The following is a 15,578-nucleotide window of genomic DNA, read 5'->3' on the forward strand; positions in this document are numbered from 1 at the left end:
CATAACTGAAAACATTTAATGTAATCTGATTCAAAACAATTGCATAAGGTAACCGAATAGCACCCTTGAGGCCGGCGTCCCAGTCAAAACAATTTATGAGTCCTTCGTAGATCATTGCCAACTTGCATCTGGGTGTCTGGGTTGCGAGGTCTATCTCCCAGTAAACAGTCCTTGGAGGGTGAGGTGTTATGTCAACAAGCTGGAGCCAGCAGGGTGACCTCGAGTTTGCCCCAGTCTCAAATTAAAGACACTTATACAAAAGTAATTAAAATGCATACATCTATAATATTATCCAGAATAACCCCAATCATTTATTTCCAGGCTTAAAAAATGAACATGGACGATTACCTGGTCGGTTGGTTGCAGCCATGATAAAGACTTGTTTCCGGGCTTCCAAGCCATCCATTTCTGTCAACAACTGGTTAACTACACGTATGCTGGCACCTGACTAAAATTAAACAGAATGATCAATGTGTGCTTCACTATAAAAATCTTGATTCCATTAATTTTATTAAATGCAATAACACAACTTTGTTCATATCCAGTAAATCAAGTTCAAAACAAAAATCCCAAAGCATTCTGTGAGATGAGTTTTGTAAATATGATATTGTTCAGTTTTTTATGTATATTATAGTATTTTCTTAACACTATTAAGAAACTTGATTAATTAACAAAAGAAAATGCTGAATTCCAGAAAGTTACGTTTGAGACAAATATGAACAGGGTTAATGTCAAGTATGCGCACAAATTTTAATCAAATGATTGTCACTAGTGTACTCATGAATTTATTAGTATAGATTTTCTCACCTCATGGCCTGAACGTCGTGGACATAAAGCATCAATCTCATCAAAGAAGATAACACAAGGAGCAGAATTACGTCCCCTTTGAAATATTTGTCTGACAGCTCGCTCACTTTCTCCAACATACTGAACAAATAAAAAATAGACAAAATAAAGATTTTAAAAAGCAATCACACACTCATTTTGTAACCAGTTTCAGCTGAGAACATTTTCATAAAAGTTCATGTTTTTTTTGTTTTGGTGGTAGCTTTGCATGCTACAATCTAATATTCTGTCAATTTTTTTCCCCCAATGGCATTTCTTTTTGGGGCGATGCCCAGCTCCGTCTGTCTCGTACAAAGCAAGAACAGTTTTGTTAGACACCCCAAAAACTGAACTAAAATGTGCATTTTTCTTATTAAAGAAAAAAATATGAGTATTCCTTATCCTACATTTTTACCTGGTTCACAAAAAAAAATTGATGACGTCAGGATGAAAAAAAGTTGTATACAGTTTTTGCCAAAAAGCTATTGTTCTGTCAAAAACTATACAATTTCCAAGAGCCCTATTTGTCATTCATTGATTTTCAACCCACACCAGCAAAAAGCTACATTCGCGCACTCAAAAAGATGTCCTGATTAGTTGTTGGGATTTTTTTAAAACAACACAAAAAGTCCTTTCCCTTAAAGCCCATTTAACGGGCCTTAAACGTTGCCATTGACACCCATGTACATCGATTTAATTTATGCCAATGTACGTCAAAGCCATTGACGATCATATATGGCAATATCATTGACAGACTATGACCAGTTCTAAACAGGAAGTTACAACGAAAAGCTCACATATCAACAGGAAAGGACCGCAAAATCCAACCCAGATGTGCACGATGCTTAAAACACAATACACTGACATACCTGTCAAATTGCTTTTCCCATATTTTATACGTTTTTTGATCATTTCAAATTGTGTACGCAGTGTAACAACTTTTATACTGATTTTTTTAAAGTCAGTTTTTGTAAAACTTTTTGTTTTACCCATTTCGGCTCTAATCCGGTTTGTCTCGGTCACCGGTAGCAGACAAAGATGTCATCGCCGACTGCTTAAGTATTGTCGTGCTTTAAGCATGATATGCGCACACGATTCCCCTTTCATCTGTAAGCTTTTTCACCATATAAATATAGCGCGTCAGAAAGCCGTCTACTTTGGAGAAAATTTTAGACTTTTACATGTGCACTATGTGAGTAAATATAGTGGGGCAAATAAGTATTTAGTCAACCACCAATTGTGCAAGTTATCCTAGTTGAAAAGATTAGAGGCCTGTAATTGTTAAAATGGGTAAACCTCAACAATGAGAAAAAAAACAGAAAATCAAATTTTTAAATAATTTATTTGCAAATCATGGTGGAAAATAAGTATTTGGTCAATATCAAAAATTCATCTCAATACTTTATGTACCCTTTGTTGGCAATAACGGAGGCCAAACGTTTTCTGTAACTCTTCACAAGCTTTTCACACAATGTTGCTGGTATTTTGGCCCATTCCTCTATGCAGATCTCCTTAAAGCAGTGACGTTTTGGGGCTGTCATTGGGCAACACGGACTTTCAACTCCCTCCACAGATTTTCTATAGGGTTGAGACCTGGAGACTGGCTAGGCCACTCCAGGACCTTGAAATGCTTCTTACGAAGCCACTCCTTTGTTGCAGTGGCTGTATGTTTGGGATCATTGTCATGCTGAAAGACTCAGCCACGTCTCATCTTCAATGTCCTTGCTGATGGAAGGAGATTTTTACTCAAAATCTCTCGATACATGGACCCATTTATTCTTTTCTTTACACAAAACAGTCGTCCTGGTCCCTTTGCAGAAAAACAGCCCCAACGCATGATGTTTCCACCCCCATGCTTCACAGTGGGTATGGTGTTCTTCGGATTCAATTCAGTATTCTTTCTCCTCCAAACACGAGAACCTGTGTTTCTACCAAAAAGTTCTATTTTGCTTTCATCTGACCATAACACATTCTCCCAGTCCTCTTCTGGATCATCCAAATGCTCTCTAGCGAACCGCAGACGGGCTTGGATGTGTATTGGCTTCAGAAGGGGGACACATCTGGCAGTGCAGGATTTGAGCCCCTGGCGGCGCATTCAGTTACTGATAGTAGCCTTTGTTACTGTGGTCCCAGCTCTTTGGTCATTCACTAGGTTCCCCGTGTGGTTCTGGGATTTTTGCTCACTGTTCTTGTTATCATTTTGACGCCACAGGGTGAGATCTTGCATGGAGCACCAGATCGAGGGAGATTATCAGTGGTCTTGTATGTCTTCCATTTTCTAATAATTGCTCCCACAGTTGATTTGTTTACACCAAGTGTTTTACCTATTGCAGATTCAGTCTTCCCAGCCTGGTGCAGGTCTACAATTTTATCTCTGGTGTCCTTCGGCAGCTCTTTGTTCTTGGCCATAATGGAGTTTGGAGTGTCAGAGACTGAGGTTGTGGACAGGTGTCTTTTATACCGATAATGAGTTAAAACAGATGCTATTAATACAGGTAATAGGTAGTGGAGACCTCGTTAGACCTTGTTAGTAGATGTTAGACCTCTTTGACAGTCAGAAATCTTGCTTGTTTGTAGGTGACCAAATACTTATTTTCCACTCCAATTTGGAAATAAATTATTTAAAAATCAAACAATGTGATTTTCCGTTTTCTCTCTCTCCACATTCTGTCTCTCATGGTTGAGGTTTACCCATGTTGACAATTACAGGCCTCACTAATCTTTTCAAGTAGGAGAACTAGCACAATTGGTGGTTGACTAAATACTTAATTACCCCACAGTATGTGCCGCGTTGGATTTGTACGTAAGGGGAATTGCAATCATAAATAAGGGGACCATTTGCCTGAGGTTGACAGGTATGCACTGATCCAACGCTATACTATTACATGTCTGTATTTGTCAAACAGTTTTAACATGCCACATGGAAATTTGAACTCAACACTTAACAGTTTGGGTTGTACTTGTTTAGTGGAGATGACATGTCCCCGTTTTCCACAAATAATAAAAATTAAATTGTGGTTTGCCTGGGCTTAGAACAGTTTTCCACTAGCCCACAGAAAATGCTAAGCCCATTTATGTTTATTATGATGATAGGTTTATGTGGCAAACTGACTAGACACGATCAATGATATTTTTAGTGCTAGATCAGCAATCACCGAAAATTAATTGATCAATCTTTTACCCAGAGACTTATTTTCTACTACAGGTGTTTTGTGTCGGTGAAAAATATGGAGTGCCTTTATGGGCAAGCAGATCTAGGGTTTACCCGGAAATACAACACAAAATCCGGGACCCCGGACAGCATCCCTAAAGTCCAGAAATCCCCAAAAATTGTCACTTAATTTTTTTTAAACAATCATTTCGGAAAAGTAACCAATTTCCAATTTAAATGCCTCGAAATTCACACCATTGTTACGACTTTCGCCATCTTGATTCAACTGCACTGTAAACAGGAAGAATTCGGCAACATGAGTGCATTGTGAACAATCCGAGTTACAAGTTCTCACAAATGATTCGTCGATTCAGAATCGATTGCATAGGTAGGCCACGATCGCTTCAACATTTTTGTTGTTTATATAAGGGAAGTAAGTACAGTGGTACCTCGACATACGAGCACCCCGACATACGAGCAATTCAAATACGAGTAAAATTTCGAGCAAATAATTATCTCGAGATACGACAAATTTCGATATACGAGCAGACAGCGGACGCGAGATGTTGCTCATAAGAACATCATGGGCACTGTCTCTCTCCCCGCAACTCCCTCGTGTAATGTCTCTGGTCGCAACTCCCTCTTTGTAATGTCTCTGCGAGGACTGGACGGAGCGTTGCATTTTTTCAGTGTTTTTTTTTTTTTATTCCCGTTAGTCATTTGTGAAGCGATCGCTAATACGAGAGTTATATATGCTACTTCTCGTTGGCAAGTGGTCGTGCGTTATCCTATTGTGAGGACATTTGTGTGCATCATTTTGGGAATATTTTGAAGGAAATACAAAAGCAAACATCTAGGTAGCATGTGAAAGTCAGTGTGGAGGCGGGGCAAAAAGAGCCAATCTGGAGAAGAAAGGTATCAAAATGTCAAACAAAATTAGAATTAAGTTTAGTGTTAGGTTCGATTAAACTAGTGTGTCTGCATCGGAATCCAAGTTCATTTAAATTTGTTTATGTAACCTTACGAGGGCTTTGCCGTGCAAAAAGCCACCCCTCTCCCCCCCATCTCTCTGTCCGTCTCTCTCTCCCTCTCCCCCCTTCAAAATCCGTATAATTTTATTACCATTTAACACATTTTAGTAATATTAAACCACTAGTTATGTGATACTTTGTTAATAGATGGTGAATTAGAACAAATAAAACATTTTTCCAATCCAATATCCTGTTTTTGGTGTTTTTTCAGAGGATTGGAACGAATTAATTTGTTTTTAGTTCATTTCAACGGGAAACGTTTGTTCGAGTTACGAGAATATCGACATACGAGCTCAGTCCCGGAACAAATTAAGCTCGTATCTCGAGGTACCACTGTATTATTAAGGCTGACGAAACCACCAGTCTTCTGTTTTGAAAAAAAATCCTATCATTTCCGGGGTTGTTCTAAAGGAAGTAGGCCTACACAGCACTGGTAAGTCAATGACAATTAAGCTATCAATTCAATTCAGTATACCTCCTCAGGAAAAGTGCAAAATGGATTGCAATTTGGATGAAACTTAAGAAATCCAGACACTTGCAGAACTTTATTGCTTCTTATTTGATGAAATATCCCATGTTGACGCCGTCTCCAAAAGGACCGACATTTGCACATTGTGCATCATGCATGGCCGCCTCGTGGTGTAGAGGTTCACTCACCTTACTTTGGTGCAGGCAGGCGCGGGCTCAATTCCTGCTGGTGAGTAGCTAATTGTGAGTGCGTATGGTCGTTTGTCTCTCTGTGTGCCCTACTGCTGACTGTCGACCTGTATAGGTTGTAGTCTGCCTTTTGCCCGAAGTCAGCTGGGTTAGGCTCCAGCAACCCCCCTCAACAACATGCATATGCGACTTCAGCATGATTCATGGTGGAATTACTGACTGTAAAATGGACGTAGAAGGACCCAAACACAAAAATACAAAAATAAACGTATTTTCATTATGCTGTACTTTTTCAATAGTTTTCAAATTACAATATTTCAATTAATGTAAAAACATGATAATAACAGTTTGATTTAAATTGTCCTACACTTATTTTTTGGGGCATTTTATATCGATTTTGCATGAATCGCATTCACCCCGGAAATGGGACAAGTGTACTCCTGAAATGGGGTCGACGGAGGTTGGCAGCTCTGCTAGTGCTTTGGTAAGGACCAGGTCTGTTTTGATCATCCAAGAACTGGCTAGACGGGAGTTGAGTTACTATGACAAGAAGGTGCTGTGACCGAATGGCATTCAACCAGCGAGGTCTAGTCGGGCTGCAGCATTGAAATAGGCCCCGATTCCAACTCTACCTGAAGCCACCATCCGATAATGCGGTATGAAAGAGGTTGGCTGATTTGCTGGCTGGCCTAGCTGGCAAAGTACACCCAAGCTCGGACCTGGTAATTATAGGATTTACGATGACGCAGTGAACTGGTTCCAACTGGACTCATAAAGGATGGAAAAGCACGTAATTCACACCAACTAGATAGCACGAGCACTGGGACCAACGGGCATTCTCGTTCTTTTAGAAAGGGGTATCAGTGTGACTCACCATGTTTAGAAGCTCTGGACCTTTGACTGAGATGAAATTGAGACCCGACTCATTGGCCACTGCCTGTAAAACAAGTCAAACAATAGATTTGATGGACATAATAACTTTGAAATCAAAATATAGCCGTATGTTCTTCTTATGACACTAAACAATTCATATACATATGTGATCCACCAAAGGAAAATCAGTCACAATTTTCAAAACTGAGGTTTTGGTGCAGTTATAAAGAACAAACTTGCGCCAACAGATATTAAGCATTTTGCTAGGACGTATTTACTCGCATATAAGCCGCTTTTGTCGGACAAAAAAATGACTGAATCGAGGCATACGGCTTATATGCGCATAAAACACGACATGCACAAAACTGCACGTTGACGACGCCATGACACGATGACGTCATGATGCAAGGCCGCCGTGATGTCATGACGCAATGGCGCCTTGATGTCATGACACAAGAATTTCAAAATAGAGAAAAGATAAACAGATAAAACGCTAAACAAAATGTATTTTGACATCTATGAATATAATTCAAGGAAAAAATAAACTGTATCTTGCATAAAATGTGAAAAAACTCATTTGTGCCAGTGACTCGCTCAGGGCGTCACCACCTTACCGCAGTTAAACTTGCTCTGACCATAGCGTTTACCATGTCAGCACCTCACAATAGTTAAGGCTGATCGAAAGTCTCACGGTCGATCATTAAAATATAAACCTTGATACCTGCGTAATATATATGTATGCTATTATTGCACCCAGAGAATTGGTGAACACTACGTTTACTGCTATGGTCGTCAAAGGTAATCTTTGGTCTTTGGATTTTTTTTCTTCCCCAAAATGTCTGTCAACCAGCATTGCAGAAAAAGAAGTTAAATCCAAGCAGGTAAGAACCAGTAGTGACTAATGCAATTACATCCCAAAGAAATCATAAAACGTTAATGTTTGTTGTTGATTAATGTTGTTGTTTGAATTCCTAATGCTGTGTTTATCAGACATGTGTTCATGTGTTCGGGGGGTCTCTCTGTGTTGCTTACGTAGCTGCCTAGTTAGCTTCCTCTTATTCTCCTGTTTCAACACGGGTAGATTTTGTATATACTTGTTATTCATTTTAAGACATTAATAAATAACTTGACGATCATTTTCTCTTTTTGTGTGTTTCTCACGTTTCTTGCAAAAGTGGGACATTTCGACCACTTTTAAAAGGTTTAGTTGCTAGTTGTGTGAGGACTGTAGAATGAATTAGAGAATTTACTTATAAAGTAGCGGCCCGGTGGAGCGAGGGGTTAGCACGTTGGGTTAGCGCGTTGGCCTCACAGCTTTGGGGTCCTCGGTTCAAATCCAGGTCACGTCCACCTGTGTGGAGTTTGTATGATCTGCGTGGGTTTCCTCCGGGTAGTCCGGTTTCCTCCCACTTTCCAAAAACATGCATGGTAGGCTGATTGGACACTCTAAATTGCCCCTAGGTATGGGTGTGTGTGCATGATTGTCCGTCTCCTTGTGCCCCGCAATCGGCTGGCCACCGATTCAGGGTGTCCCCCACCTCTGGCCCGGAGACAGCTGGGATTGGCTCACCCAAAACATCTCCCAGAGCAGTGATAGTAACCTTGAATTTTGAATCACTCAGCTTTTTGTAGCAGTACCATGCCACTGGATCTCTGTTATCGGTGAATTCTCTTTTACAGAATTCTGTAAGCACAGTGTAGTTCCTCAGAACAGCATTGACAGCTTGGTGCCGCGACAGCCATCGCACTTCGTTCAGAGGCCTGAATGACAGTGCATCTTCATCAAGAATCTTTGCCAGGTCCTCCATTTTGCCCCTCTTCACAGTGGATCGAAAGAGTGTGGAATAGACAGTTCTAAGAGTTTCAACATCTCGCATTGAAGGCACATTTTTCCAGGCATCATCAATGCCCAAGTCCTCTCTGTGGGCCACACAATGTTGTTCAGTTAGGTGTGGTATTTGGCGCTTTAACACAGCTGCAACTCCGTTGTGTTTTCCTAGCATTACTGAGGCACTCTCCGAGGTCAGCATCACCATTTTCTGCATGTCCAGTCCATGTTTGGGGTAAAACGGAGTTATTCCTTGCACAATATCCTGAGCAGTGCATGCTGTCAGCTGGATGATGCCACCAAATGCAGTTTTGTAGTTAACATCAGTTTCCTCCCTGTATTTAATATATATGACTAGCATTTTGTGTACTGATATGTCTGTGCTCTCATCTACTATCAGGGTATGCCAGGGTGCATTTTTAATATGCATATAGTCTCATTCTGCACTATCTCATTGATTGAGTTCACAAATTCAAAGGCATAGTTTTTGCTTCGCCAGCTTTCTGGTATACTCATACTTTGCCATGTGATCGTGGATTTGTTGAACTGACAGCAATGATGCATTCATTTTGATGGCAAGTAAAATATTGTCAATGAGAACATTAACTTGTTCAGGGTCCGATTTTGTTTTGTGTGACAGCTCGTTCCTTTTCTCTCGGTCTTTTGCGCTCTTCCGCAATAAAGTACCAATCCCCTGTCCCATCTTGAGTCTTCGTACAGTTTCGACAGCTTTTAAATGACTTTTATACTGAACGTGACGCTTGAGATAGTCCAGCTTCCATTCAATCCACATTTTTCCATCTGAAAACTCACTTGCTACTTTGGCATTGCTGCATGTTTTGCAGAGTAGACCTTTCTCACCCAATTTCACCGCTTTTTCTTCTATTTGCACATACTCCGACAACCATTCCATCTTAAAAGAACTGCATTACTTTTTTACTGTGGCTTGGTGAGTGGATGGGTTGCTGCCTGTTCGTTTTGCCATGATGTGGGGTTTGTATTAGCATCTATTAAGCTGCTAGCTAACCTGCACGGCGCATATAGGCAGGGCCCAGACGCAAGCACCGTCAATGCCATGATTGGCTTCGTACCATAAGTGAACTGTATCGTGTCATTGGCTGGACACCTGTCACTCACTGAGTGAGAAAAAAACACAATATTATTGGGCGAATTAATTAGATTAAGTCTAATATTAGATATTAATTATTACGTTATGTTGATGTTGTTTATAGGCTGGATAGATTTTCTTGGGCGCTGAGAATGTGCGGGCAGTGCGCGATTGCGCACGCGCGCAGCTTAGAGGGAACATTGGTCCCAGCTCTCTGTAGGTCATTCACTAGGTCCCTCTGTGTGGTTCTGGGATTTTTGCTCACCGTTCTTGTTATCATTTTGATGCCACTGGGTGAAATCTTACATGGAGTAGGTGACCAAATACTTATTTTCTACTCTAATTTGGAAAGAAATTCTTTAAAAATCAAACAATGTGATTTTGTTTTTTCCCCACATTCCCCTATGACCTGACAGCGTCAGAAAGCCGTCCCCTTTGTAATACATTTTAGACTTTTACATGTGCCCTGTGTGTGTGTGAAAATATGTGCAGCGTTGGATTTGTATGGTTTTTATCGCTTAATAAGGGGGATTGCAATCATTTATAAGGGAAGCATTTAACCGAGGTGGACAGGGCATGATATGCGCACGCGCCTTCCCCTTTGAGCTGGCCGCGGCAGAAAGCCGTCCACTTTGTAGTACATTATTGCCATGTTAGTTTTGTGTGTGTGTGCGTGTTTTGTCTTTAGGGCAACCTTAGCAAGGAGGGTTTTTCCACAGCCTGGAGGACCAGCAAGCAGCACTCCTGATGGAGAAGTCAACCCTAAAGCTCTGAACTGCTCAGGAGAACGTACTGGAGCCTGCAAACACAAATATGTTCGATTTATGCCCTTGACAATCAGTTGTGATGGAAATAAATGTCAGTGGCCTTACACCTAGGGGTACTTGAAGGAACTCCAGCAGATATTCAAGAATTTAAATAACACAAACAAATGTGATTTTTTTAAATTGAATTCATTATATGTTTAAGGGAGATACAAGCTCAGAAAACAAATTTTATGTTCAGTAGTTAATTCACTTTCATTGTTTTATAGACCCAGATTCTCTATACAAAAATGGTTCGGCCCAACTTCACACAAGCCACCTCTTAGCTGTTAGCTCACTTGAAGATGCAAACAATGGAGTTGTGGTTGAAGTGCAAATCTTCTGAGAAAAAAACAGGCACAAGTACAAAAGAAGGCAAAACTAAAGTTGGAAAAATTCTGGATGTGTCACGTATGCTCGGGTGTCAAGTGTGGAGCGTAGTTGGAACCAAATGCGGGGAAGCAATCGAGGACGTGGAAATTGAGTGACAAAAATTGACAAAACTTTTAATAAAACATGGCAAGGGTGTTAAGAAAATAACAAGAATCATCTAACAAAACTAAATCTGACGGGAAGACATGGGGAAACAAGGAACATGGCATAGAAACGTAGAGCAACGCAGTGTAATGCAATCCGACAAAGACTGAATAACACACAGGGTTTAAACAGACTTGGGTTGACGACACAATTAGAAACAAGGGATACACTAGGGGCGAAGAAACGATAGGTGAACACTATGGGCAATCACATGGACAGGGCCCCCAGAGAAAAAACTATAACAAACCCACATCCTAACAGGATGTATGTATGTTAGGGATTATGTTTTATTTGGATTTACACCCACAAGTTACTACGCACCCAAGGCACTGTTTTTTGTGTGTGCATAAACTTGCTAATAGTTGCATGAAGCCAGCACATCTGCAGCGACATTTTAAGATGAAACGTGAATGTCACATTGGTAAGACACCTGACTTTTTTAAAAAGAGGAAACTCTCTCAATTTAGATTATTTGAAGATAAGGCTTGGTAGTTTCCTATAACATGTTTGAATACGGAAGAGAACCATCATTGAGCTGCTGTTTGGAGGAATGGTGCTCATATTTACAGTGAGTTCAATTTGAACACCCTGCTATACTGCAAGTTCCCCCTCTTAGAAATCATGGAGGGATCTGAAATTTTCATCGTAGGTGTATGTCCACTGGTATAGAGATAATATACAAAGAAAAATCCAGAAATTACAATCAATGATTTTTTTGAAACAATTTATTTGTGTGATACAGCTGCAAATATGTATTTGAACACCGGAGAAAACCAATAATAATATTTGGAGCAGTAGCCTTTATTTGCAATTAGAGTGGTCAAACCTTTCCTGGAGTTTTTCACCAGGTTTGCACACACTATAGGAGGGATTTTGGCCCACTTCTCTACAGAGGGGCCAGAGGCGGGGGACACCCTGAATCTGTGGCCAGCCGATCGCAGGGCACAAGGAGATGGACAACCATGCACACTCACACCCATACGTAGGGGCAATTTAGTGTCCAATCAGCCTACCATGCATGTTTTTGGAATGTGGGAAGAAACTGGAGTACCCAGAGGAAACCCACGCGGGCCCGCCTGCAAACTCCACAGATGGACAAGACCTGGATTTGAACCCAGGACCCCAGAGCTGTGAGGCCGACGCGCTATCAGAGCTGCCTAACACCGAAAATCGTATTTCAGAATGGGTGAAGATAATTTTCAGATTTTGGGAGATTTTTTCAAATTCTAAAAAGTTCTAATTTTAAAGTCGTTTTTTGGATAATCGTATCACTTATTTTAAAAAAGAGCTGCAAACAACACATTAATGATTATTGAGACATTAATTGTGTGAATGCAATCATGTCAAAATATTTGTGGCAATTACATTTTCAATACAAAAATTTATAATGAAAGAACTACAAATTTTATACCACATGCAAATGTAATCAATTTTCTTAGTTGTATTAAATTTCTCAGTTGCACGCTTGGCCTCTTTTGACTCCTCCCTTGAATATTTCTGTTCATAGCAAGCTGCTCCTGCCAGTTGCATGTCCATCTTTACCAAGCACATGGCCTCAAGTGTGCTTGGTCCCATTGACATCCTGAAGTCTGTCCTGATCTTCCTCACAGCACTGAAAACACGCTGACATGTGGCATTGCTGTGGGGAATCAAAAGTATGACCAGTGCAATCTTTGTCATATTAGCATATTTTGGGATTCCAGAGCTCTTTTATTTCTCCTACTAGTCCCCATTGCACATCTGCTCTCTCCTGTACTGTAATGTCCCCTAGCTCCTCAACTTGCAGGCAGCTGAATTATTCGGTGCTCGGACGATTCGCCGAAAGACGTTTGGCCGACGGACGTTTGGCCGACGGACAGTTCGTGGAACGGACGTTTCGCCGAAGCGCTCGCCCCGCCCCCGGATCGTGTGTGTACATGTTTTTCAACCTCGGCCCGCGGGCCATATACGGCCCGTTACAGATAACAATCATTTAGGAATAACAAGGGAATGCACTGCCCCCCGCTGGACATATTTCTAAATACAAGCAAGTACTACAATGTGCTGCCAATTTTTTATTATTTTTTATTTATCATTGCTTTTAGAGTAGTAGCCATTTGGAGATCACGCAGAATAGTACGTGACAGAAGAAATAGAGAAAATAAAGTAGAAGTAACAGTAAGTACTACTGTAATGAAATTGTAAATCCAGAAATCCTACTCCAGAAAATTTACACCAGCATAGAAAACGTTGAGATTAATCTTTGAATTAAGGTTCTCGGCAAATCATTTTGAATATATATTTCTTAAAATAATGGGAAATTATTTAAAATTAAACTAGAAGTAAAAGTGTGTTCATGGCATTTCCAGGTATTGTTCTCCAAGCCCTCTAGCCTGTCCAAGGCACTTAGAATTTCACATAAGTCTTCTGTGTTGTTTTTTCTCAGTGTCAGACATCAATCCCCAGCTTTGATAAATTACATTGCATGTCCAAATGGATACTACTTTAAACGCAAGGATAAAATAAAAAATATAAAAAATTGCAATTGCAGTTACAAGTTCTGACGGTGTAGCGTCTTGGGTGACTTCAGCGCATATCGATTTTGCATGAATCGCATTCACTCCGGATAAACTCCGGAAATGGGACAAGGGTACTCCTGAAACGGGGTCAACGGAGGTTGTCAGCTCAGTTGTATGTTAAGATTCTCTCGCTATTTTTGTCCAAACCGTGCAACGTAGAGTTGAATTTTATTTTAGTGGCCAGAAACGGGTGTCGGATCCTAATAGACAAGTGATTGAATTTCTTCACCTTTTCGAAGTGTGTAAACTCAACTTTTATTTGTTAAAGCTGAAAGCAGAGTTGATGTATGAATCGTTGTTTTTACATGTTGTGCCCTAAAGGCACCGGGTTGCTGATTGGTCGTAACGTCGGACGCCTTTCCACGTAATTTACAAAGGTTATTTTCGGAAGAATTTCCGCCAGCGATTCCCGGTGCTCCCCGAAATACTCGGCGAGACACGATGCTGCTGGCTGCGCAGACCCAATTTAGTTGTAAGTTAGCATGCCTTTTCATGTCATTTACAAACGTCATTTTTGGAAGAATTTCAGCCAGCGAGTTTCTAGGTGCTCCCCGGAACACTTTTTTTTCTGTCGTGACGGGAGTTATAAAACATCCACCCATCCATAAATCACGCTTTATCTATTCTTCAATCCTTATAAAGCGTGATTTATGGATGGATCTGTGTGTGCACCTGGAAACCGCACTGGAGTGCTCTTTCTTAGTCATTTCCGCTTGAAGTTAGTTGCATGAACTAAGCAACAGCACTGCTATTGTGAGTTTTTATTTTCGTCATATTTTAACTTTGTTTTACAATGTTTTACCAAAAATAACACCCAAACATTGCTTAAATAGGTAAACTTCATCAGCCTTTCTTTTGAAATTGACCGTCAGTTTTCCTTACTTTTTCCTAAAAGGCATACTCCTGCTTCTGTATATATAATACATTCCTTTTTTGCATACTTTACATACGTTTGCACCGTCACTTTTCACCATATCTAATTTTCTGAACCGATTTCATCCTGATTAGGGTCGCGGGGGGTGCTGGAGCAAATCCCAGCTAATTCCGCGCCAGAGGCGGGGGACACCCTGAATCTGTGGCCAGCCGATCATAGGGCACAAGGAGATGGACAACCATGTACACTCACACCCATACCTAGGGGCAATTTAGTGTCCAATCAGCCTACCATGCATGTTTTCGTAATGTGGGAGGAAACCCACGCATGCCCGGGGAGAACATACAAACTCCACACGGATGGACATGACCTGGATTTGAACCCAGGACCCGAGCTGTGAGGCCGACGCGCTAACCACTCTTGCCACCGGCGCCCAATAAGCAATTAAAGAGCACCAATATGGCAGAAAAATCTTCTGCATTCCAAAGTGGTGGCGAGGCTTCGACCTCGGCGGTCTTCTCTGCCTCTCTCTCTCTCTCCCTCCCTCTGCCTCTCTCTCTCTCTCTCTCCCTCTCCCTCCCTCTCTCCCTCATCCCCCCTCCCTCCCTCTCCCTCCCTCCCTCTCTCCCTCATCCCCCCTCCCTCCCTCTCTCTGTCTCTCTATCTGTCTGCCTCCCTCCCTCCCTCTCTCCCTCTCCCCCTCTCATGTTCTCACCGGGCCTGTGTGGGTTTTCTCCAGTTACTCTGGTTTCCTCCCAGATTCAAAAAACATCCACTGTAGGCTGATTGGACACTGTAAATTGCCCCTATGTATGAATGTGCGTGTGAATGTTTGTCTGTCTCCCCGTGCCATGTGATCGGCTGATCATTCCAAAAGGGTACACTCATGATGTACACTGTACATGGCATCATCTGGGATTATTGGGACAACTTACCAAAATAGCCATTCCAAGTTCCTCTCTTATTTCATAAAGGGCTCCCACATCATCCCAGGTGACATCTGGCACAGTGGCAAAGCCCTCCCTTTTTGCAGAAGGCTGCACACTGGAAAGAGATTCCTCAAAGTCGGACATGATAAAAGAAAGCCTCGTTAGCTCATGCTCTGGCAGAGGATTACCATTTCTGAGCAATAGCAAAAGATGCCACAGATGACTCTGTTAAATACAGAAAAAACCCACACAATGTTAGTAAATGTGTACCAAAAATGATTTGGGGATCAGTGATTGAGGCATAAAAAAGCTTAATTAAGAAGGACATGTTACAAATGATGTAAAGCAAACTAAATTAGAGGTTGAAGTTGTTAAAAATAAAAGAAACACACTTTAAAGATGTA

General features: G+C 41.2%; 1 protein-coding gene across 8 annotated transcripts in view; it reads right to left on the reverse strand.

The window, feature by feature from the left end:
• The window catches only part of nvl (nuclear VCP like), a 181,305-nt gene that overhangs the window by 57,919 nt on the left and 107,808 nt on the right, over positions 1–15,578 (reverse strand). For all 8 annotated transcript variants that reach the window (XM_077613087.1, XM_077613083.1, XM_077613082.1 and 5 more), the window contains 5 exons: positions 15,181–15,399; positions 10,168–10,272; positions 6,539–6,601; positions 808–927; positions 349–448 (listed from right to left, as the gene is read on the reverse strand). In XM_077613087.1, coding sequence (XP_077469213.1) covers positions 349–448; positions 808–927; positions 6,539–6,601; positions 10,168–10,272; positions 15,181–15,399 — 607 coding nt within the window. The remainder of the gene's footprint in view (positions 1–348; positions 449–807; positions 928–6,538; positions 6,602–10,167; positions 10,273–15,180; positions 15,400–15,578) is intronic.

Source organism: Stigmatopora argus, chromosome 11 (assembly GCF_051989625.1).
Source record: "Stigmatopora argus isolate UIUO_Sarg chromosome 11, RoL_Sarg_1.0, whole genome shotgun sequence".
Classification (NCBI taxonomy): domain Eukaryota; kingdom Metazoa; phylum Chordata; class Actinopteri; order Syngnathiformes; family Syngnathidae; genus Stigmatopora; species Stigmatopora argus.